We start from the raw sequence: 25,603 nt of genomic DNA, 5'->3' as shown, positions 1-25,603 counted from the left end.
TAGGGTATATGTTTCTAGGAATTTGTCCATTTATTCCAGATTGCCCATTTTATTGGCATATAATTGCTCATAATATTCTCTTCTTATTGTTTTTATTTCTGCTGTGTTGGTTGTGATCTCTCTTCTTTCACTCTTGATTTTATTTATTTGGGTCCTTTCCTTTTTCTTTTCGATCAAACTGGCTAGTGGTTTATCAATTTTGTTAACTCTTTCAGAGAACCAGCTTCTGGTTTCATTGATCCGTTCTACTGTTTTTTGGGTTTTTTTTTTTGTTTTGATAGCATTAATTTCTACTCTAATCTTTATTATTTCCTGTCTTCTGCTGGTTTTGGGTTTTATTTGCTGTTCTTTTTCCAGCTCCTTAAGGCGTAAAGTTAGTTTGTGTATCTGAGATCTTTCTTCCTTCTTTAGGAAGGCCTGGATTGCTATATACTTTCCTCTTATGACCACCTTTGCTGCATCCCAGAGGTTTTGGGTTGTGGTGTTATCATTTTCATTGACTTCCATATACTTTTTAATTTCCTCTTTAACTGCTTGGTTAGCCCATTCATCTTTAGTAGGATGTTCTTCAGTGTCCAAGTATTTGTTGCCTTTCCAAATTTTTTCTTGTTGATTTTGAGTTTCATAGCATTATGGTCTAAAAATATGCACGGTATGATCTCGATCTTTTTGTACTTACTTAGGGCTGATTTGTGTCCCGGTATATGGTCTATTCTGGAGAACGTTCCACGTGCACTGGAGGAGAATGCATATTCTGCTGCTTTAGGATGAAATGTTCTGAATATATCTGTTAAGTCCATCTGGTCCAGTGTGTCATATAAAGCCACTGTTTCCTTGTTGATTTTTTGATTAGATGATCTGTCCATTGCTGTCAGTGGGGTATTGAAGTCTCCTATTATTATGGTATTACTATCGATGAGTTTCTTTATGTTTGTGATTAATTGATTTATATATTTGGGTGCTGCCACATTTGGCGCATAAATGTTTACAATTGTTAGGTCTTCTTGGTGGACAGACCCCTTGATTATGATATAATGCCCTTCTGCATCTCTTGATACAGTCTTTATTTTAAAGTCTGGATTGTCTAATAGAAGTATCGCTACTCCGGCTTTCTTTTTGTTGACCATTAGCATGATAGATGGTTCTCCATTAGCTTATTTTTGATCTGAAGGTGTCTTTAGGTCTAAAGTGGGTCTCTTGTAAACAGCATATAGATGGATCTTGTTTTCTTATCTGTTCTGTTAACCTGTGTCTTTTGATTGCAGCATTGAATCCATTGATGTTTAGAGTGAGTACTGAAAGATATGAATTTATTGCCATTATGATGCTTGTAGAGTAGGAGTTTCTGGTGGTCTTCTCTGGTCCTTACTAATCTTCGTTGCTTTTGATATATATATATATATATAATTATGTATATATTATATATATATAATATATATGTATAATTTTTTTTAATCTTTTCTCTCCTCAGAGAGTCCCCCTTAAAATTTCTTGCAGGGCTGGTTTAGTGGTCACAAACTCCTTTAATTTTTGTTTGTCTGGGAAACTTTTTATCTCTCCTTCTATTTTGAATGACAGCCTTGCTGGATAAAGAAGTCTTGGCTGCCTATTTTTCTGATTCAGCACACTGAATATATCCTACCATTCCTTTCTGGCCTGCCAACTTTCTGTGGATAGGTCTGCTGCAAACCTGATCTGTCTTCCTTGTAGGTTAGGGAACTGTTTTCCCTTGCTGCTTTCATGATTCTCTCCTTGCCTGAGTATTTTGTGAATTTGACTATGATATGCCTTGTTGATGGTCGATTTTTGTTGAATCTAATGGGGGTCCTCTGTGCTTCCTGGATTTTGATGTCTGTGTGTTTCCCTAGGTTAGGAAAGTTTTCTGCTATGATTTGTTCACATAACCCTTCTACCCCTGTTTGTCTCTCTTCCTCTTCTGGGACCCCTATGATTCTGATGTTGTTCCTTTTTAATGAGTCACTGATTTCTCTAATTCTTAAATCGTGCTCTTTTGCCTTAATCTCCCTCTTTTTTCTGCTTCTTTATTCTCTAAGTTTGTCCTCTATATCGCGGATTCTCTGTTCTGCCTCATCCATCCTTGCTGCTGCTGCATCCATCCGTGATTGCAGCTCAGTTATAGCATTTTTAATTTCATTCTGGCTGTTTTTTACTTCTTTTATCTCTGCAGAAAGGGATTCTAATCTATTTTCGACTCCAGCTAGTATTCTTATTATCGTGATTCTAAATTCTGGTTCAGACATCTTGCTTGTATCTGTGTTGGTTAAATCCCTGGCTGTCGATTCTTCATGTTCTTTTTTTGGGGGTGAATTCCTTCGTTCTGTCATTTTGAAGGGAGAAAAGGAATTAATGAGGTAGAAAAATTAAAAAAATATTAAAATTAAAAAATATTAAAATTAAAAAATCAAAACACACACACAAATTGAATAAATGATGCTAGATCCTAGGTGTGTTTTGGTCTGGTGTTGAAAGTGGTTTGACAGATTAGAGAAAAAAAAAGTGGGGGAGAAAAAAAAGGAAATCGTTTGAGAATTTGAAAAAGTGAATACACTGAAGTAGACTAAAATGAGATGATTGAAGTAAAATAGAATTTGAAAAAATATACACAAAAGTAAAGAATATAGTAGAAAAAAAGAAAAATATTTTTAATAAAAATTAAAAATAAAAATGGATATTTTCTTTTTCTATATTCAAGAAAAGAAACGAAAAAGAGAAAAAAGAAAAAAACAAAGGGAAATCACTTGAAAATTTGAAAAAAGCCGGGGTGCCTGGGTGGCTTAGTCGGTTGAGCGTCCAACATCGGCTCAGGTCATGATCTCGTGGTCCGTGGGTTCGGGCCCTGCATCAGGCTCTGTGCTGACAGCTCGGAGTCTGGAGCCTGTTCTGGATTCTGTGTGTCCCTGTCTCTCTGACCCTCCCCCATTCATGCTCTGCCTCTCTGTCTCAAGAAAATAAATAAACGTGAAAAAAAATTTTTTTTAAAAAAAGAAAATTTGAAAAAGTGAATACACTGTAGTAGACTAAAATAAAATGATGGAAGTAAAATAGAATTTGAAAAAAATTACCCAAAAGCAAAAAACATAGTAAAAAAATTAAAGAAAAATATTTTTAATAGAATTGAAAGTAAAAATGAAGTTTTTCCCTTTTTGCATTCAAGAAAAAGAAAAGAATAAAAAAAGAGAAAAAAAAAGGAAATAGTTTGAAAATTTGAAAAAGTGAATAGACTGAAGTAGACTAAAATAAACTGATGGAAGTAAAAGAGAATTTGAAAAAACTTACACAAATTTAAAAATATAGTAATAAAAATTAATGAAAAATATAGTAATAAAAATTAATGAAAAATATTTTTAATAAAAATTGAAAATGAAAATAATTTTTTTTCTCTTTCTGTATTCAAGAAAAAGAAGTGTAAAAGAAAAAAAAAGAAAATGAATAGATGGACCTGCTAACAGATTGATGTAAGACTGAAATTACTTAATTTTTCCCTAGAAGTCAGACTTGTAGCTGTTTATAGTCCATAAACTAAGCAGGCGGGGAGACTTGTGTTCTTGAAGAGCGAAGTTGGCCCAGTTGGGCGGGGCTCAGGGTAAAGGCTCTGCTCTCCACTAGATGGCGCTGCTAGCCTACTGGGGTGGATTGTTGCAGGGCTCATAGGTGCGTGTGCGTATGCGTATGCGCGGGAGGGGTGAAACAGCGCCACCCAGCCACCCACTCTGTTCTCCCGGATCAGCAGTCGCGCACCTGTCCTCTGTCTTCAGCTCTCGTCCACTCCCTGCTTTTTCACTCTCCGTGACCAGGCCCCAGACAGTACCTCTCTCCCGAGTTTTGTCTCAAATGTGGCTGTTTTCCCTGGCCCCTTACTTCTGAAGGACTGTGGCTTTGACCCGTTCCGCCCCTCTGTGCGAGGGTCTCACTGAGCAATGGCCGAGTGAGCAATGGCCGAATGTCGGCTGCACCCAGGAACACCCACTGGACCCTGCTGTTGCCAGTGCCCTGAGACTGCGGCCAGGTGCCAGCCCGCCCCAGAAAAAGTTCGTGAGACAGTGTAGCAGCAGCTTTTCAGGGATTACGGAAAATCACAACACACATCTGGCACCAGGCTTCACCCTTAAGGACCTTGTTCCAGCACCAGCGAATGTGGCCGTTTTCTGGGGTCTGCTGGGACCAGGTGGCTTCAGCAGTCTTTACCAAATGTCCTTCTGGCAGTGGAACCACTTTTGCCCGTGTGGCCTGAGAACCTCCCGGAGCGCACTCTGTTCCTGGGGATTCGCCCTTCCCACCAGAGCACCGCCAGGTATGGAGCTGCGGAGTTGCAGCCTTTGAGCTCCCCTTGTTTACAGTCTTAATGGAATTTAAACCCTCTCCTTTCTCCCTTTTTAGTTTAGTCCCTGCGGCTGTTTCCGATTTCCCACTTTCTCTCCAGCTGCTTTTGGAGAGGGGTGCTTTTCCCGTATTCTTCACCCCACCCCATCCCATTCTCGGTCCTCTCTCACTTGCAAAAGCACCTCCCTTCCTGTGCCTTCTCGCTCCCCAAGTTCACTTCTCCGCACCGCGTACCGGCTGAATTCTGTGGTTCAGGTTGTGCAGATGGTTGTGTTAATCCTCTAATCAGTTTTCTAGGTGTGCAGGATGGTTTAGTGTTGGTCTGGCTGTATTTCATGGACGCGAGACACACTAAAAACTTCCATGCTGTTCCGCCCTCTTGGCTCCTTCTCCTGCTGAAGGGGATTGTTTTTAACCCCATCATCCTTTTTACCCTCTTCGGCCTCCTCTGTTAACTTAGGCATAGCCACTCTGCACGCTCAGTCCCCATGTTTCCTCTGAAATCCTCTGTCACCCGCACAGGGTTCGGTGTCCCTCTTGGGAAAGCATTGGAGACAACAGGATTGTTTCCTTTGAAGCTCTTGTGCCCGACACACAGTGCCTGCTCTGTTCTAGTTCCTCCTAGGAATGGCCCGCTGACACCAGTCCATGGCTCCCCCTCACTGCATCCGTTCTACACAGAGCAAACGGAACACTTTCCCCATGCAAACATTTAAAAAAACTGTTTATTTATTTTAAGAGAGAGAGGGAGGGAGGGAGGGAGAGGATAAGTGGGGAAGGGCAGAAAGAGAGAGGGAGAGAGAGAATCCCAAGCAGGCTCCATGCTCCGTGCAGAGCCAGAAGCAGGGTTCCATCTCATGACCATGAGATCACAACCTGAGCAGAAATCAAGAGTGGGAGGCTTAAGCCACCCAGGCACCCCTCCCATGCAAACGTTTTCATGTCTTAACTTTGCAGTGGCACGTGACTGGCTGCCATGCCATTCCCAATTCCGTGTCTTATCCAGGTAATGAGGGACTCCCAGCCCCTGCTACTTCTCATCTTCCTGTCCTTACTGGCAAGGCCATTTTCCTCTTGTTTCCTTGTACACATTCTATAATATGGCTCTATTCTGTAATATTTATATGATATAAATATTATAAACCCACCCAGCTTCGTGGTGAGTTCATGTCATGGGAAACACATAAATGCCCTCTCCCTTTGTCATATCACCTCAGAAGCTTTGCAAATCTTCCCACCTCCTAGAAACCTTCTTCAGGTATCCTTAGCCCCAACCCGATTACTCCCTTGCTCTGTAGCCCGTAGTTATTTTTGTAAGACATTATTTTGGTTATGTTGATATTTTGCTTTGTTATATACATTCTTTAGGCCACAAAGAATATGTTCTATTTCTTTATCAACATTTACTTCTTTTTTTATTAAAAAAATTTTTAACATTTCTTTGCTTTTGAGAGAGAGAGGGAGGGAGGGAGGGAAAGGGGCAGAGAGAGGGAGACACAGAATCTGAAGCAGGCTCCAGGCTCTGAGCTGTCAGCACAGAGCTCGACATGGGGCTTGAACTCACAAGTCGTGAGCTCATGACCTGAACCAAAGTCAGATGCTTAACCGAGCCATCCAGGCACCCCAATATTTTCTTCTTAACAGTGAGCATCAGTGTCTAGAAAGCAGTTAATGTAAATTGCTAACAAACCGTCATGGCTCCTGAAGGCCTAAAAGTTTTAATCAGATTACCTTCTTCAAGATTTCTTGAGCACCCCCCCCTTTTTTTAAATAAATAGAGAAACAACTACATTAAACATCTCAATGTTCTTTCCTAATCCATCTCCAAATTAAAGGGTCATTCTTTTTCTTATTGAGGTTAAATTTCTCTTTTAAGTGTTATTTCGTACATTCTTGGGAGCATATGGCTCCCTCTGCTGAGAGACTCAAAAAATAAATCACTGGGGCGCCTGGGTGGCTCAGTTGGTTAAGCATCCGACTTCGGCTCAGGTCACGATCTCGCGGTCCGTGAGTTCGAGCCCCGCGTCGGGCTCTGGGCTGATGGCTCGGAGCCTGGAGCCTGCTTCCGATTCTGTGTCTCCCTCTCTCTCTGCCCCTCCCCCGTTCATGCTCTGTCTCTCTCCGTCTCAAAAATAAATAAACTTAAAAAAAAAAATAAAATAAATCACTGATAGATATGACATACTGCCTGAAGTGTGACTAACTAGTTTAACCAGCATCTCTTTAAAAACAATGTGATTCTCGTAGAAAATTGTCTTTGTGGGAGAAATGAGAAGATGAATGAGGAGGCACTTAGTAGGTCTGTGGAGTTTTATGCAGATACTAAAGTGCATTGCAGAAGGGTAGGGTAGGCTGGTAGGAAAAGTGATGGATGTGGAAACAGAAGACCTGGGCTGTGGTCTCTACCTCCTGCTGTGTGTCCTTCTGCGAGTCACTTAGCCTCTCTCTGTGTTGCAGTTCCCTGGTTTAAATGGTACCGTCACCAAAATGGGTGCCTTAATCCTCATCTCGTAGGGCTGTTTGGGGTCCCAACAGCCCGTAGGGCTGTTTGGGCTGTTTTGCTGACACAAATATTTTGCAAGATATGGATGTATGAAGGGAACTTATAAAATGTGTAGATATTTTATAGAGCACTATAAAATACAAGTCCTTGTCATCATCACTTGTGGCCATTTAATCTATGCTGTTGGTTAGTCCAGTCAGGTGTTTTCCATGTAAATCTCACTACCCCAGGTATCCTTTTATTGAGGAAATATGGCTATAGATTTGTAGAGGTGATTTATATATTAGGATGAAGTTCTAAGATTTTTCAACTACTCATATTCTATGGCATTTCTAAAGAAGAATCTCAGTTCTTAGAAATTCTTGACAGAAGAATGAGTCAATTCTGAGGAGGCCATATGATTTTGGAAAGACAAAATGGAGTGTTAGGGCAGAAGGGGTTACCTGTCTAGTCAACATTTGGCCAGGGTTGAGTCATGGTCATAAGTGAGCTAACAATGAAACCAAATTGTTATCATATCCCATGCCGGCAGCTAGATGAAAAATTTTAAAAGACTTTATTATTTTTTAGAGCAGTTTTAGGTCTACAACAAACTTGAGAGGAAGGCACAGAGATCTCCCTTATGCCGACTTCCCCCACACATGCATAGCCTCAGTTTTGTCAGTGTTCCAGATTTTGGCTATTCTAAAAGATGTATTTCATTGTTATACTTTGACTATCTCATTGTTATAATTTGAATATTTTATTTTATTTTATTTTATTTTATTTTATTTTATTTTAATACCTGTGTATGTGAGAGAGTGAGAGCGGGGGAGGAGCAGAAAGATAGGGAGAAAGCTGGAGCCTGATGCGGGCTCACACTGGAAGATCATGACCTGAGTCGAAATGAGGAGTCGGATGCTTAACCGACTGAGCCACCCAGGTTCCCCTGAATTTCCTTAAGGACGTTGATATTGGTTTTTCAGAGCAGAACATTTTAATTTTAGTGAAGTCCAGCTCATCGCTTATTTCTTTCATGGATCATGTCCTTGGAGTTGCATATAAAAGTCACCACCATACCCATGGTCATCTAGGTTTTCTCCTATGTTTTCTTCTAGGAGTTTTATGATTTTGCATTTTACATTTAAGTCTATGATCCACTTTGAGCTAATTTTTGAAATGGGTGTAAGTTCTGTGTGTAGATTAATTTTTTTGTATGTGGCTGTTGAGTTGTTCCAGCTCTATTTGTTGAAGAGACAATATTTGCTCCATTGAATTGCCTTTCCTCCTTTGTCAAAGATCAGTGAGACCCTATTTGTGGGGGTCTGTTTCTGGGCTGTCTATTGGGTTCCACGGATGTATTGTCTATTCCTTTGCCAATACCACACTGTCTTGATTATTGTAGCTTTACAGTAGGTCTTAAAGTTGTGTTCTCCAACTTTTTTTCTCCTTCAATATCTTGTAGGCTATTCTGGGTCAGTTGATGGTGGCATGGTGTTCAGTTACTGCTTTCTGACAAGCTAACCCAAATCTTTTTTTTTTTAATGTTTATTTATTGTTGACAGGGAGAGAGAGAGAGAAAAAACATGAGTGGGGGTGGGGCAGAAAGAGAGAGGGAGGCACAGAATCTGAAGGAGCCTCCAGGCTCTGAGCTGTCAGTACAGAGCCCAGCACAGGGCTTGAATCTACGAACAGTGAGATCATGATCTGAGCTGAAGTCGGTTGCTTAACTGACTGAACCACCCAGGCGCCCCAGCCTAACCCAAATCTTAATGACTTAAAGTAACTACCACCACTAATTAGCTCAGAAATCTGTAATTTGATCAGGGCCCATCTCTGCTTCACAGAGCAGTAGCTGAGGCAGCTCGCCTTGGGCCAGAGGATCTATTTCAGACACGGCTCACTCTTGTGGCTCCTGAGTTGGTGACAGTTGTTGCCCGGAGTGTCAGTCAGAGTTGAGAGCTGAAGTCCTCAGTTGTCTCCATGTGAGTTTCACTGTGGGCTTTTTGGACTTCCTCAGAGCATGGTGGCTAAATTCCAAGAGTGAAAGGGAGTCCTTAGAAGTGGAAGCTTCCAGCTTCTTAAGGCTAGGGTTCACTTTCACTGTATTTGTTGAACAGTCACAGAACCCAGAATCAAGGGAAGGAGACATAGAACCCCACCCCCCACCCCCAACCTCTCAGATGTTTCAAAGAATTTTGGGGACATATTTTAAAACTTCTACAGATAGAGCATATAGAAAGAAAAAAACAGAGGGCAGAAGTCTTGGAGGAAGAGCTCGGGGTGTGAGGAACCTCGGGGAAAGAGGTTCGCATCTAATTTTCAAGAAACAAGTGAAAACCACTGGGCATTTAACAAGCGAGGGCAAAGGGAAATTTGAGAGAGAGAGGAAGTGGGATGGTGCCACACACATAATTGTCCAATTTCTTAATTTTCCTTAGGCTTAATCTTGACTGAGGTGGGCTTTGAGTTTTTTAATTACTCCCTTTAATCCTCAGCAGGAAAAACTTAAGATTTGCTGTTGCTTCCTTTTCATTATTTTCCCTTAAGCTACAAATTAATTACCGAATATTTTAGAAGACTTTGCATATTAACAACTGTAACTCGAATGTGATAGCTGTATGAAAGTGTCCTGTAAATACTGTCTCACTGTCCTTTGTGTAATTTTGTACAGCTGATAAGTTTCTTTGACATCGTTGCCTCACTTAATTCTCACATGAACATTTGAAGCCAGTTATCCATAATAATAACCATCCCAGATTAAACAGACCGAAAGCCACGTGCATATGAGCCCTTGCACATCAGCTTGGGGTCCAGGCAGAGGCTCCCTCCTTGTGGAACACTTTTTCTCTTCTGAGTAGCTGACCTACACCTGTGTATAGATGGCCAGGCTTTTCCTTGCTGCTATCTGCCTACTTCCTGAATGCCAGCCCGAAAGTCCCCCGATCTAAACCTTGGAGGCTTCATTTCTTCCAGCTTCCCAAATCGAACTGTTACACGCTCAGAAGGAACACTGCCAACAGCTTGACAGGGGCCTCTGACATCTGGGTTTGATGAATGGGATTCTATCCTGGGTAAAATGGAGAGATGCTCTCTTAAACTCTCTGCAAGCTCTGCTTTAATTTCTAAGCCCCTTCTAACATAGCAGCCTTATGTGGTGCTGAGGTTGTGATTTTAGAGCCATCAGCAAACTTTCACCCTCTGTCCCCCCTTCAAAATGTCTTTCCCATTAAAAAGATGGATTCTTGAACATATCATGCTATGTTAACAGATTAGGTACCTGGGAAAACTGTTAAATCACCATTTAAAATATCTGCTACTTCAAAAAAAAGTTTAAGTGTAGAGTTATGAAATAGTGAAAAAGAACTAGAAAAAATCTGATGACAAGATATTTTATTTATTATTTTTTTAAATATTTATTTTTGAGAGAGAGGGGTGGGGGGCGGGGGTGGGTAGAGAGAGAGGGAGACAGAGGATCTGAAGCAGGCTCCTCACTGTCAGTGCAGAGTCCGATGCGGACTTGAACTCACAAACTATGAGATCATGATCTGAGCCGAAGTCTGACATTTACCTGACTGAGTGTCTGAGGTACCCTTGATGAAAAGATATTTTAATTTTTAGTGTGCAATTTCTTTCTTGGCATAGAAACTAAGGAAGGAACTATCAAAGAAAACATTGATAGATTCAGATACATAAAAGCTTTTAAAAAATTTCTGCACTGATTAAGCATTACAAGTGTTTAATTGTACAAATAATTAGGCTGAATATAGCATTAGAGCAACATTTTGATATTTATACCAGAGAAAGATTCAATAGTCTAAATATAGACAGTGGTTTTCTACATAAGTAGGAAAATTCAAACTCAACAGAGTCCTTTGCCCATTCTGAAACTATGGTCACAAGACAAATCATTGATAACAATAATGATTAATACTAATCAATACTAATACTACTCATAATAGCTAACATTTATTAAGTATTTCCCCTCGATTAGACTTTGCTTTTCATACTTGTGTTTGTTAACTCATTTAACTTTTCGAACAAACTTTTGCCCAGAGTTACACAGCTAAGACACAGCTAGGATTTCAAACGCAGGCTATCTGGCTTCAGGTAAATGCCACTTCATTTCTTCCATCAAGAGGAAAGAAAAGATTTTAAAAAGAACGAATGCAATTAATTACCCAATAAATATATACAACAGTCAACTGTATTAGCAAACTAAAAAATAGAATTAAGGCAATAATGACATATCATTCTTGTTAAATGGATGGGAGTCTAAAAAATAATAATACTAATGAAAGCAAGAGTGTAGGAAAAAGCTCTACTGAGATTACAAATAAGTTCACTTTGTAAATACATGTATACACAATAAACTTTAAATTTAAGCATATGGTTAACAAAAACTTTGATTTAAAATTTTAAGATAATATTCAATAATTTACATTAAAATATATGTTCAAGGAAGTTACCACAGTGATATTTTTGTTTCTAGAATATTTTTGTAACTTTTTATTTCCAGAATATGTTATCATACAATAAACATATAGAAAGTATAGAAAATTAAATAATAAAACTGATCCAGCCCAACATTCTTATTGAGTCTGTTTGTTTCTCCTCCTTTAAAAAATGTTATATACACTAAAAGGCCAATTTTACTTTAAAATAATTATGTGTAGACACAAGATTAGATAAAGGAATTTTGATTGATTTTTATTCTCCTCTTTATGATTTTTCTGCATTCTCAAAATTTGCTTTTGGAGCAGATATTATTTAAAAAAGTGTGACTAAGAATATTAATTAATTAATTAATTTAGAATCAGGGAAGGAGGAAGAGGGAGATTTATTTATTTAGAATCAGGGAAGGGGGAAGACGGAGAGAGAGAGTTCTAAGCAAATTCCTTACTCAGCATGGAGCCTGCTATGGGGCTCGATACCAGGACCCTGGGATCATGACCTGAGCTTTAAATCAAGAGTCAGACACTCAACCAAGTGAGCCACCCAGGTGCCCCAAGAATTTTTAAAATATATTTTAACTTGGGTTTCCAGAAAACGATAGTAGGCTGGGAATATATATTTGTTTCTACTTCCTGTGTAAAGCCTCACTGAAATGAGAGAAAAATATATATATATATATAATTGACCCTTGAACATCATGATTGAACTACAAGGGTCCACTTATATGTGGATTTTTTTGGTAAATCCAGTTTAGTACTGTAAGTGTTTTTTCTCTTCCTTCCTTTTCTCAATAGCATTCTTTTGTGAAATAGCATTCTTTTCTCTAGCTTATTTTATTGTTAAGAATACAGTATTTAATACATATAACATACAAAAATACACATTAATTGACTGTTTAAGCTATTAGTAGTTAAGTTTGGGGAAGTCAAAAGTTATACATGGATTTTTGACTGACTAGGGTTCAGTGCCCCTAACCCCTGCATTGTACAGGGGTCAACTCTGTATTAAAATTGTTTTTCTTTAATGTTTATTTATTTTTGAGAGAGAGAGAGAGAGACAGAGGATGAGTGGGGAAGGGCAGAGAGAGAGGGAGACACAGAATCAGAAGCAGGCTCCAGGCTCTGAGCTGTCCACATAGGGCCTGATGTGGGGCTCAAACCCACAAACCATGAGATCGCGACCTGAGCCAAAATCGGATGCTTAACCGACTGAGCCACCCAGGGGCCCCTGTATTTTTAAAGAATCAAACTTCATTCTACTGGAAAACATCAAAGACTGAGATTGGTACACTAGAGTTTTTGAGAAATTCCTGGAATGCTGAAAGCAGATACAACTGCAAATACACACACGGACACAGACTCACACACACTCACAGACACGCACATACACACAGAGACACAGACACAATCAGAGACACAGCAACAACAGCAAAAACCATACACAAACTTGGGATCAAAAAGCTTGAAGGGACTTAAACAAGTCATTAAGGCAATTAAATCACATTGATTAATTAATCTCAATTTATTTAATTATTTTAGCACTTTTGTTGCCCTTTCCCCAAATCTAGAGCAGCTGATAGCAGGGATCTTTGCTCCTAGAATAAAGCTTTTCCAGTTAGTCCCTAGAGACAGTGTGTGGGTTTGCTCAAGAACAGCTCAGAAAGGAGCACTGGAGCTTGAGCAAGCAGAGCAGAGCTTCAGATCCTGTGGTGCTCCTCCACGAACACAAAGACAGAAGCACAGCGTTAGAACATGGGAAGACACCTACACTCAGAAATGGAGTAACAACAACCAAAACAAAAGTGGTCTTCCTTACAATAAGGCTGTTCTTGTGCAATTGAGGAAGTTGGGCTAACACCCTCCTGTCCCCATATCTCCACTTTACAAAGTAGGCTGCAAACGACATATCAGATAAAGGGTGAGTATCCAAAATCTATAAAGAACTTATCAAGCTCAGCACCCAAAAAACAAATAATCCAGTGAAGAAATGGGCAAAAGACATGAATAGACACTTCTCCAAAGAACACATCCAGATGGCCAACTGACACATGAAAAAATGCTCAACATCACTCATCATCAGGGAAATACAAATCAAAACCACAATGAGATACCACCTCACACCTGTCAGAATGGCAACATTAACAACTCAGGCAACAACAGATTTTTGCGAGGATGCGGAGAAACAGGATCTCTTTTGCATTGTTGGTGGGAATGCAAGCTGGTGCAGCCACTCTGGAAAACAGGATGGAGGTTCCTCAAAAAACTAAAAATAGAACTACCCTATGACCCAGCAATTGCACTACTAGGCATTTATCCAAGGGATACAGGTGTGCTGTTTCGAAGGGACACATGCACCGCATGTTTATAGCAGCACTATCAACAATAGCCAAAGTATGGAAAGAGCCCACATGTCCATCAATGGATAAATGGATAAAGAAGATGTGGTATATATATATATATATATATATATATATATATACACACACACACACACACACACACACACACACACACACACACACAGTATTACTCGGCAATCAAAAAGAATGAAATCTTGCCATTTGCAGCTGTGTGGATGGAACTGGAGGGTATTATGCTAAGCAAAATTAGTCAGAGAAAGACAAATATCATATGACTTCACTCATATGAGGACTTTAAGAGATCAAACAGATGAACATAAGGGAAGAGAAACAAAAATAATATCAAAACAGGGAGGGGGACAAAACATAAGAGACTCTTTTTATTTATTTATTTTTTTAGTTTTTAAAATTTACATCCAAATTAGTTAGCATATAGTGCTACAATGATTTCAGGAGTAGATTCCTTTGTTCCCCTTACCCATTTAGCCCATCCCCCGTCACACAGCTCCTCCAGTAACCCTCTGTTTGTTCTCCATATTTGTGAGTCTCTTCTGTTTTGTCCCCCTCCCTGTAAATTAAAAAACAAACAAACAAAACAAAACAAAGTAGGCTGTTGAGCCACCACCCCTGCCCTTTTGTCGCAGAGGATTGTGCATGTTTCATGGAAGAGAAGTAAGTATTGGGCTATCAGACCTCACAACTGCCCCGGGGAGCCCGCGCCAGCTGCATGTACCAGTCTAAACAGTGGTGCTGAAACTTTATCTTGTATGAGAATTACCAGGAGCTTGTAAAAATGTAGATTTCCAAGTGCCATCCCTGGAGATAGGGGTTCAGCAGGTCTGAGGTAAAGCTCAAGAATGTGCATTTTTAACAAGCACGCCAGCTAATTCTGACACAGGTCAGTATGTGACATAGGGGACCTACAAAAGACAACAATGAACAACTGCAAAAACAAACAAAACAAAACTGCCAGAAGTCAGATCATTTCCTTGGGGCTATGATTTGCTTGGGATTGAATCCCTTAATGATCAAGACCCTGTTTTTCATTTGTGGGATGATGAGAGCTGTCACTTATCTTTCATTGATTTTAAGGCTTGACAAGATATAATTTGCAAAGAGATTTGTTGGGTAAGTCACTCCATCAACTCAACATAAAGGTTTTTTTTGTTTTTTGTTTTTTGTTTTTTTGTATTTTTTAAGTTATTGGTTTACAACTGAGCTTAACTAATTGTTCCTAGTTTACCCACAATATCAGCAATTATATATTTTCCGGCAAGGGTCACAAATATCCTGATGATCTCATAGCAGTTTGTGTTATTATTTTTTATTTTACCTAACTTTTTCATTTAGCATGATTTAATATCTTCAAAATTTTGAATAAATTTAGTCTAGAGCCTGGGGATTTTTACCTGTTTGTATGAATGAACCATTTAAATAGCATAAGTTTTACACAAATTGATTGTAAGTTCCAATGTATAGGCCTGTTTTATTTTATTGAACATCTAGTTAATTAACAGCTGACAGTTTTGGGTACCCTTTTTACTGTAATGCAGGGTTTCTCAACCTTGTCACTATTGACGTTTGGGGACAGGGATTTGTCTGTGACGAGAAGCTGTCCTGTGGATTGTGGGATGTGGGCCAGCATCCCTGGCCTCTGCCCACTGCATGCTAGTACTGTGTAGTGTGCCACACGAAACATGTGTCCAGACATTGCCAGGTGTCCCCTGGGGGACAAAATTATCCTTGGCTCAGAACCACTGCTGTAATGTGCGGTAAATCATCTTCAAGTTTAGGGAGGGCAAACAAAGAAAAATAAAATCTGGCTGGAAAAGTGTTTCTGGTTTTGTGAGGTCTAAGGAATATGGAAAAAAATCTGTAATAATACTTTTGCACAAATAGAGGGGCACATGATTAGTAGTGACACAACAATAGAATATCTGGACCTTGGGGCACTGGGGTGGCTCAGTCGGTTAAGCATCTGGCTCTTGATTTCGGCTCAGATCATGATTTTACAGTTCCTGAGATTGAGCACCGCGTTGGGCTCTGTGCTGATAGTGTGGAGCCTGCTTGGGATTCTCTCTCCCTCTCTCTCTGCCCCTCCCCTGCTTGCACTCATGCTCTCTCTCTCCCTCTCTCAAAATAAATAAATACACTTAAGAAAATAAGAATATTTGGACCTTGGGCAAATGACTTACTGTCTGTTTCCTTATCTGTAAATATGGCTAACAATAATGCCTATCTCTCACAGTTAATGGAAAGATTAGTTTTATGTAAAGTTCTTAGAAGAATAATGGGAATGGAATAAATGACTTAATGCTATCTATCAGTATTATTGCTATTGCCATTATTTCTTGCTAGAGTAGGATAATATAACAGGTAATAATTCTAAATAATTTAATCAAACTGAAGATGTTAGATAATAATCACCACAGAGAGTGAATAAATCTTTGATAGAATAAATAGGAAGTGAACTGTACTTGGTAATTTTACAGGTGTGTGCCTGTGTGTATGTTGTATAATTTAGATTTTGCTGCTTACGAAGAGCACATGAGATTTTTCACAATACATGTACATAATATAAACAGTGCTATTAAAATAGATAGGAGTAAACATTTTTAGACATGTAGAAACAGACATAAAAGTTATCCCTTTCTAGTGTTTTACAGTGGTCAACCATTAATAATCTACAAATTTTAAAAGCAAACCCAGTTTTCACTTTGGCACTCCTGTGAAAGCCAATTGTGACAAATCTCAGATCTTCATTGTCAAGAGGCGAGGGAATTATTTTGTTTCCTCTATAAGAATCATTCTTTCCCAACTGGGTCAGATCCTGGGAGACTGAATATTCCCGAACTCAATGTCTGTAAAGCAAGGTCTTTGACATCTTTTATGCCTGTAAGAAAAATAAGGAACAGGTTTTGTCCCAAATGAAGATGTTTACACACACACACAAAATTGTAAACGAATGTCAGTTGCGTTTCTTTAATGTCTGGACCCAAAACTCAAAATGATGCAAAGAAATTTTGACCCAGAGATTTCTGCTGGAGTAGAATCTCTCCCACACCCTCCCCCTCTCTTCCTCCTTTCCCCCTTCCTTCTCTCTTTCTATCTCTTTCTTTCTCTCTCCCCCTCCCCCTCTCTCCCTCCCTCCCTCCCTCCCTCCCTCTCCTTCCCTCCCCCTCCCGCCCCCCCAACAATTATTATAAACAGTGGTTAGGAGAAAGGCAATCAGAGAACTTGAGAGGGTTGTGGGCAGTCCTTAGCACACAGGTGCTTAGCAGCACACCACGCTACCCAGGGCCTGCCTTGGCTGTGGCTCTTCTGGACAGCAGGGAACTTTGAGACCACTCCCCGAGGACCCAGGGCGCCCCAAGAGACAGCGGGTTGGAAGCCGGTACAGAGTGGACAGAAGTAGAGACGGCGGGAGCTGCGGATGGCGGCAGCAGCGCCCAGGGTCCGAGGCCCTCGGGTCCTCTGGGCTGCGGGACGCAGAGACTTTGAGGAGGAGCGCGAGCGTCCCTCCGCCCCTCCTGCCTCCACGCGGGGCGCGCCGGGATCGGGGGCGGGGGGGCGGGGTGGTCCGAGAGCGCCCCCCTCTCCCACGCGGGCCTCGTGGGGCGGTGAGTCAAGGCCGGGAGCCGAGCCGCTCTCCCCGGCAGACCCGACCGAGGCGCGGGCGGCGGCGCGCAGGACGGGGATCCGAGACGCGCTCCCGCCGCCCCAGCTGCGCCGCGCTCCCGGCCACAAGTTTGCCCCGCGTTGGCCAAGTTGCGAGTGGGGAGCCTCTCCGGGCTCCGGGGTGAGCGTCCGTCTTCTCGCTCGGGCTGGTCCGGGCATGGCCGGGCCGGGAGCGTCGCCCCACGTCTGGGGGTGGCTGCTGCTCGGAGGTTGCCTTCTCGTCGAAGCCCAGGTAAGAGTCCGTGCCCCGCGGCACCTGCTTCCCGGAGCCTCGGGACGCGGCGTTAGGGAGACGGAGACCGAGGCGCGCTGGGCTCACGCCGACACATCCGGGCGCGCGCGCACACACACACACACACACACGCACCCAGCAGGGTTTGACAGGCATTTAGTGGAGCTGCAAAGAATTACTTTAGGTGAGGGTCCTGGGGTGGGTGCTATTCAGACCACCGTCTTGGCATATGCAAGGTGAAGGGATATTCACGGGTTCTGGATCAGGAAGCGAGGCTGGGAGGTGAATGAACTTTTCTTGCCCTTACACTCCTTGGTTCTCATTTAATTAGTCCAAATTATTTTTGTCTGCTGGCAATTTACTGTCACTTTTGAGAACTTGAACTTCTAGGATTGATAGTAACTACTACTGAGCCGGGATAACCGGCTTTCCCTGATAGAGAATCACGTATCATTAATGCGAAGATGTTAGATAGAAGAGAAATACAGTGTTAAATAAGGCTCAGTTTGCTAATGTTAAGAATCAGTGATAGTTGTCATTTTGTACCGATAATACTGTTTAGAGATTTTCTGGGTGAATTTTTTGAATGGAACCTCTATAATGTGCAAATTACAATTCAACGTCACATTTTTTTGAGTCAAATAAAATGTAGGGTTTACACTCAGCTTTTCAGATGAACTATAAGGAGATGCGTGTAGTTGTGGATGTAATGCAGAAGAGCCCTGTGAATTTAAGCTGTATCAACATTATTTCTCTCTTCTTTTCAGCAGGGGGCGCACCTTGACCATCAAATGGAGCCCCAAGTGTTTCTGTGTTGTGTTTTGTTTTGTTTTTTGTTAGTTTTTTTTGTTTTACATTCTTTAACCATGAGAAAATCAAGGCATTGATTTATGTACTGATACTGTCCAAACTTACTACTATGTTTTTGGCTTTCAGATGACCAGTTTATATGTCAATTATCCTAACAGGGCTAAGGTAAAGGGAATAGTGTTCTGCTAAATACTGGGCTTTACCTAGCATGACCAGGATGTTTAATGCAAACAACTTATGTTAAAAAATCAATCGAACAATATGTGTGTTTTATCTTGACTAATACTATTAGCAATTGTAGGGTATGCTCAAACCTGAAAATTTTCACTAACATAACAGAAGGAATATGAGCAAATGGGAAAAAAAGACACCCTAAGAATTTGGTGACAGTTATGGAACTCTGGTGATCTCTAATATATTTCCTGTGTTTCTGTCTCATAAAATACGAATAATGTGCTTAAAAACATTGCTTCCTTGTATAAGGGAAAAATGAACTCTAACCATTTGTTTTATTCAGTGTTCTAGATTGCTTTTTCCAAGGGAATGGAGGATATTGATTAGCACAACCCCCCACCCTCACCCCCAATCACTATGGGATTGTGGGAAGAATTTTTCCTTTAATTTTAGCTTTCAATAAAACAATAAGGACATTTGGATGCTTTTTCTGTAATTTTAAACTATTTACATCTTGGGCCATATAATTCCTTGTTGTGGGGAGTGTCTTGTACATGTAGGGTATTTAGCAGCGCCCCTGTCCTTCCCACTAGATGCCTGTAGCATCCCCTGACACCTGCCCAGTTTTGACAACTAAAAATGTCTCTAGATGTTGCCACATGTCCCTTGGGAGGCAAAGTTAGCTCTGGTTAAGACACATTGCTTTAAACTGACTTCAATTTATATTTATAAATTAAGAATTGTATGAAATGACAGTTTGTGATAATATGTTACATTTTTGGCCCCTTAAGCAAAATCTGAAGGTTAAGCGAAATCTGGAAGTGAAAAGAAAGTGATTTAGGTCAACACACTGATACCTTCTCTGATATTCAGTTTCTTCGTCTTCATTCCCAGCTAATATGTATATTGAATTTAAAGAATATATTGAAGGGAATGCATCAAAGCAGAAAAGCTTGTGTAGAACAAATGTTTAACATTCAGTAAACATTGGATCACATCCCAAAATAGATAATATAGACTAGTATCTGTCAATTGGTTTTAAATATCTCTGTGATTTTTGGTTGGTGAAATTGCTGCCTTGGCCTGAATGCACAGTTCAAAACCTATGCATTCACGCCTCAGGTGTTATTACAGTGCCCAGTAATGCCTTTCCTAAAGGCAGGTGATCATGTGGCAATGGGGAGCACTGTATAAATATGTGTAGTATTTTGTTTACTGTGTCACTGGGTCCTTCTGGACCCAGGCTCTGAGATGGAACTAGTGTTACAATTAGATTTGTTTGGTGGGGGGATAATGCCTCTGAAAGAGAAGGGAGTGAGAAAGTATGATCGGACAGGGAGAGCTTCACATCGGGATGCAAATCTGCCAGAGTCTCGGCCAACCTCACGCAGACCTCAAGGGGTAAAGGTTGCCCATCGGAGGAGTCCCACGTGGCGATAAAGTGGCCAGCTCCTACTACTCCCATTGTTGCTTATTTACTAGCTCAGGGTTGTTTGTGTAATTGTGCACTTGGCCCCAGATCTGAGACTGGCATTTGAAAGTCCGGCAGCTGGAGGCTATCAGGCAACCATACTCCTTACAGACAAATGGTTGGTTCTTTCTTGAATGACTATCTCAGTGTCTGCCTTCCTTACAAAATTATCAAGGAACAACATTGGTTTTGCTGGGCTCGAGAGTCAGCTGACTCCACATGATTCAGTCACCTACACCAGGCTCCATGGCTGCAGATCAGTGTGGCTCTGACAGTATATGGGCAGGGAAGTGAATGCAAATCCATCACCACAACTGGAGAAAATTCCCAGAAGATCATGACATAGTGGATGGAAGTATATATGTTCTATAGAGTACTAGGTTTGAGCAGATACCAACGGGCAGGTTTTATTTTTCAGTAATCACTTCAGGGACATTCTGGTGTGGGGGAAGGAGCAGTAGCCTCGGAACCCAAAAACCATGTTCAAATTCCTCCTCTGATAACATGAAACCTCCTTGGGCATGAAACTTGATCTCTCTACTCTTATTTTGTTCACTAAGAAGGATAAGCTATACTGACCTTCTAGTGTAAAGATTCAGAGTCTACTGGGGAATCAAATCTCTTACTTGTGGGGAGGGGATGAAAATCAGTGACAATATTTATTTACCTACCAAGTACTAAATACTGTGCTAAACATTTTAATCTATTGTTATCTCATTTAATTCTCATAGTAACTTTATGAGATAGGCACTGTAATTATCCATTTCATGAGAAAATGGAGCTAAAATATGTTAGGTAATATTCTCAAGTCACACAGTTAACAAGTAGAGTAGTTATGATTTAGACCCTAGCTTCTACTCTGAAATTCTCCCTCTCACTCCCCCCAGATTGGTGCTTTCATTGTGGAGATCAGTGTGGCACTGCTTAGCTAAGTATGTCTCTTCATACCTTCTGTCCCAACAGTATTCACCCCTGTGTATATATCCCAAGGAATTTCTCACACAAGTCCATAGTGGTTATTGCAATAATTCTGTGGTGTTGGGGTCAACTGGGTGTTCATAATGGGATACTGTGAAACTTAAAAAGCAGTAGATTCAAGGTACACAAAATAGCATATATGAGATCCTTTCAAAGAGGATAAGATATGGCATATAAACAATGAGATATATGACATAATTCCACTTACATACATTTAAATACAAGCACATGAAGCAGCAATATATATTGTATAAACATCGAGATAAAAGATATATGTGTATATGTCTATTCACACAAGTGGTTGCATTTGGGAAGGTAGAGAAGTAGGAGTGGGGTATAGAGGTAAAAGGGGATAGATCGATATAAATAAAATGAGTAAGCCTACAGCCTGTATGTCAATCTCTGTGTCAGTTGGAGATTGTGGTGATAACAGATGTAACTACCAACAAGCCATCATTGGTAGATTTAAGAAGGAGGACAGAATGAGGACATAGGCAGCTTCTCCAAGATGGTAAGCTAAGGGACTGTTCTTAGCAAAATCAAGCTGAAACTTGCCTGGATTATGTCTGCATTGTACTTATTTCCATAAGCACTACTGTAGTTAAAGATCCGGTGGTTGGTTGGTTCTCCTTCTGACCTGTTGACAGCCAGGATGGTTTCATTGTCTTCTAGTCATAGGGGAAACCTTGTAGCCCTAAGGCGGTGGACTTCTCTGTGGCTGCACTGTGGGTAGAATCTTCAGCCCTGGCAGCCCAGAAGCTCCAAGATGGAAGGGAGCTAGATATGGCCTTTTCCTGCCAATGCACAGAGAGGTTTCATGTCTTTGGAACTTCCTCAATTCTTTGTGAATAAAAATACTATCTTTCACTGATGTTCACACATTCCATTTATTTTCCCGTCTTGAGCTTCAGTTGGTTTTGTCATGTGCTAGAATCCATGTTCTTTCTTTCTTCTGGGGTTTTTGCCTTCTTCCTGAGTTACTCTTTAAATCTTTTAACAGCAATGTGACTTTAGGCAGCCCTTTGTACCTTTTGAGTCTTCGTTTCCTCCATTCTAAAGTGATGGGCAATAATGGTGTTTATCTCATGGGATGTGAGAATATTGAATTGAAAAGTATGCAAACCGGGGCGCCTGGGTGGCTTAGTTGGTTAAGCAACTGACTCTTGATTTTGGCTCAGGGCATGATCTTACGGTGTGAGATCGAGCCCCACGTCGTAGAGCCTGCTTGGGATTCTCTCTCTCCCTGTCTCTCTCTCTCTCTCTGCCACTCACCTGCGCATGCTCTCTCTGTCTCTCTCTCTCTCTGTCTCAAAAAAATAAACTTTTTTTTTGAAAAAAGAAAAAAAAGAAAAATATGCAAACATGCAAAAGCCTTAAGGCGTCTAATAATGAAAATGCCAGATCTTTTCTGTAAGTAGATTGGCTAAGGGCTTTTTATTGGATGATTATTAGATTGAGATTTTTTAAATTTATTTTATTTATTTTTTATTTTTGAGAGAGCGCAGGAGCACAAGTCAGGGAGGTACAGAGAGAGAATTCTAAGCATGCTCCACCCTGTCAGAGTGGAGCCAGACGTGGGGCTCAGTCCTACGAACCACGGTATCATGACCTGAGCAACCTACTGAGACATCCAGGCACCCCAGATTGAGATTATTTCTAAACATGACTGGGAGCCACTAAAGGCTTTGTGTGTGTGTGTGTGTGTGTGTGTGTGTGTGTGTGTGTGTGAATTTTTCAAGGTTATTTTCTGCCTCCAACACTGTTCCTTCTATTCCTTAGTTTCTCCTTCAGAACCCAATTACATTCTGACAGCAATTGGACATTTTATTCATAGTGTTTATTAATTTATTAACAAATTATCTTCCGAGTATTTATTAATGTGAGTACTTGATTAATATCTGTGTTCCCCTTTCAAGAAACCATTCTGAAGACAGAGCAGGTAATCGGAAGGCAGTTGCAGCCATTCTGAGAACACTAGTGTGTCTTTGTAGAATTGGAGATGCAAGTAGGCAGAGGGAATCAAGAGGTAGTTAGAAGGTACATTCAGGTGAAGGAAGAGTGGGTCGGGGCAGATATGATGAGTGAAATTTTTAGATAAGCTGTGTGTGAGGTACCTGAGTTATTTAGTAGATGGTTGGATATTATAAAGCTTAAGAAAAGCTCTGGATTAACATCAGCACTTCATAGGGGGTCCCTGAAACCACGTGTGTGAATGATATTCTCAACAAGACTACAATGGAATTAAAAGGGCTGGCTAACTTGTTTAAAAGAGGGTATGCAGATAGGTTTTTTTGTAAGATTACCCCTGGATTGTAAACTCACAGGGGACAAGGGACTAATAAACAATTTGGAACACCTTGTGACAATTAGCATGGTGCCTTTGGGTAGCATACATGTTTGAATGAGATCATTTGTATTTCTTTCATTTTAAGAAAACTCATCCTCTTTGATCCCACTTGGAACTGAAGTCTCTAAGCATTTACTCCAGTTTTAATTTTAAAAATTAATCACTCTCTTCTAAGGGACAGAAGTAACTGCCCTGGGTACAAAGGATGTCACAGAACCTGCATCTTTCTAGTCATGGAGATGGAGAGAAAAGTGCTGTTGGTCTCTAAGAGAGTTCAATGTTTCCAGAGCTCTCTTGTCCTAATAAGTGATAAACAAGCAGGCTCAGTGTTGAGCCTGACCGTTATTCCATTGGCTGATGGAATTTTATAGATGCTCAAAGAAAGTAAATCATAGCTTTTTGGAGGGGGACAAAAGTATATAAAATGGTTAAGATGATGGACTTTGATATAAGAACTGAATTTGTAATCTAAGAACTGAATTTGGAATCTATGTTTCCTACTCTCTAGCTATCACTTAACATGTCAAAAACTCAGTGTCTCCATTTGAAAAATGGGGATGACCTAAGGCCAAATTCATTGAGTTGGTGTGTGGGTTACACATCATGAAAACCTCAGGAGAAGCATTTAATGTAGTACATGTCACAGAGTTTGCTCATTCTCCCTGCCATCATTGTCATCATCATCATCATTTTGATTATATTTTCTAATTAGCTACTGTTGGTATAGAGAAACTGTTATTTTTAGTTATTGATTCATACCTACCGGGTTTATTCTGGAGCAGTAACAATTTTCTCCAATAACTATATCTGTTACTTCTTTTTATTTTTTGTCTTATTGCATTAGTTAGAACTCCCAATGTAATATTGAATGGTAGTGATTATTATAGGCATTCTATCTTGTTTATTATTATTACTTCAACTGGGACTTCTTCTAAAGATTTATCAAGTATGATATTCGCTCATGTTCATCAGTGCTAATTTTATTGGTTTGTTAAATGTAAGGCTCATGTAGAAAGTTCTGAATTACATCATGTATGATTTTTGTTTTAAAATCATAAATGATATGCTATTTCTTTAAAAATATGTCTAAAAATAGCTGTTTTGATGTTCTGCCACAGATAGTGGACTACATGAGGGCAAGAACTGATTATTAATAACTTTCTACAGAATATGGTACCTAGTAGATACTAATTGAATATTGGTAAGTGTTTGCATGATCGTAGATAGAAGAAGTATTATATATTGCTGCTTGAATTCGCAAATAAGTCAAATACTCTTGTTAATGATAACATACGTATTGGGTGCCCCTGTGTGGCTCAGTTGGTTAAGCGTTTGACTCTTGATTTTGGCTCAGGTTATGATCTTACAATTCATGTGTTTGAGGCCTGCGTTGGGCTCTGCACTGACGGTACAGAACCTGCTTGCGATTCTCTTCTCTCTCTCTCTCTCTCTCTCTCTCTCTCCCCTTCTCTCTCGTCCCTCCCCTGCTGGTGCTCGCGCTCTCTCTCTCACTCTCTCAAAATACATAAATAAATAAAAAAAAATAAAAAAATAAGATACGTAGCTATAATATATTTAAACACCTAGCAAACAAACAAAAGTGTTGCTTAACACTCTGGCCAAATATTCGTGTGACTAGATTGGAATGGACTTCTATGTGTCATTAAGGCAAACTTCTGTCTTTCCTTTATGAAACCATTTACATCAAATTGCAAACTGGTTGCAAATTCTTGAATAAGAATAACTTATATTACTTGTCACTTTCCTTACTTATATAATGAGGCTAGTGCTGTTTTCTATGAGAAAAAAAAAATTCAGTTATTTTTTTAAAATGCACTTTCTGAGAGCAAAGATTATGTTTAACAATGCATTTAAACCAATTTTGTGGGCATGAGATATGTCTAAGCTTGCATATCCTTCTGCCCACACTACAAGAGAATCTACCTTCAGAAAGGCACTCATGCATATAATGAGCCCAAGGTGGAACTTCTCCTCTGAGCATATATGCTGGCATCTTATTTCCTAGATGAATAAAATCAGTAAGACATGACATCCGGAAGCTTTTGGGTAGTCATGTAAGTGAAAGTTAAGCACAGTTTTCATGTGGATTAATTGAAGTTAGAGATATCTAAAAATTAGAAGAAACCATAGGTGGACGCATGGGGCTTTCCCGCAGTCTTAAAAATGCCTTTTAAAAATCAATCCACAAAATGCAATATACTTCTGTTTCTCACCAGATTGGTCATATATAAGTAATGGCATTTTGTCTGTGGGTC

General features: G+C 40.2%; 1 protein-coding gene across 2 annotated transcripts in view; it reads left to right on the top strand.

The window, feature by feature from the left end:
• LOC132671885 (parathyroid hormone 2 receptor) overlaps window positions 1-25,603 on the top strand; it is a 115,587-nt gene that overhangs the window by 13,878 nt on the left and 76,106 nt on the right. The window contains exon 1 of one of the 2 annotated variants that reach the window (XM_060623281.3): window positions 16,986-17,547. The exons of the other annotated variant lie outside the window; for it this stretch is intronic. Coding sequence (XP_060479264.2) covers window positions 17,071-17,547 — 477 coding nt within the window. The 5' untranslated portion in view covers window positions 16,986-17,070. Of the gene's footprint in view, window positions 1-16,985; window positions 17,548-25,603 lie in introns of those variants that run through there. 2 annotated transcript variants of the gene reach the window in all.

The sequence above is a fragment of the Panthera onca genome, chromosome C1 (assembly GCF_046562875.1).
Source record: "Panthera onca isolate mPanOnc1 chromosome C1, mPanOnc1 haplotype 2, whole genome shotgun sequence".
NCBI lineage: Eukaryota > Metazoa > Chordata > Mammalia > Carnivora > Felidae > Panthera > Panthera onca.
The sequence above is the reverse complement of the archived record's forward strand: the minus strand, read 5'-3'. Positions and strand labels throughout refer to the sequence as shown.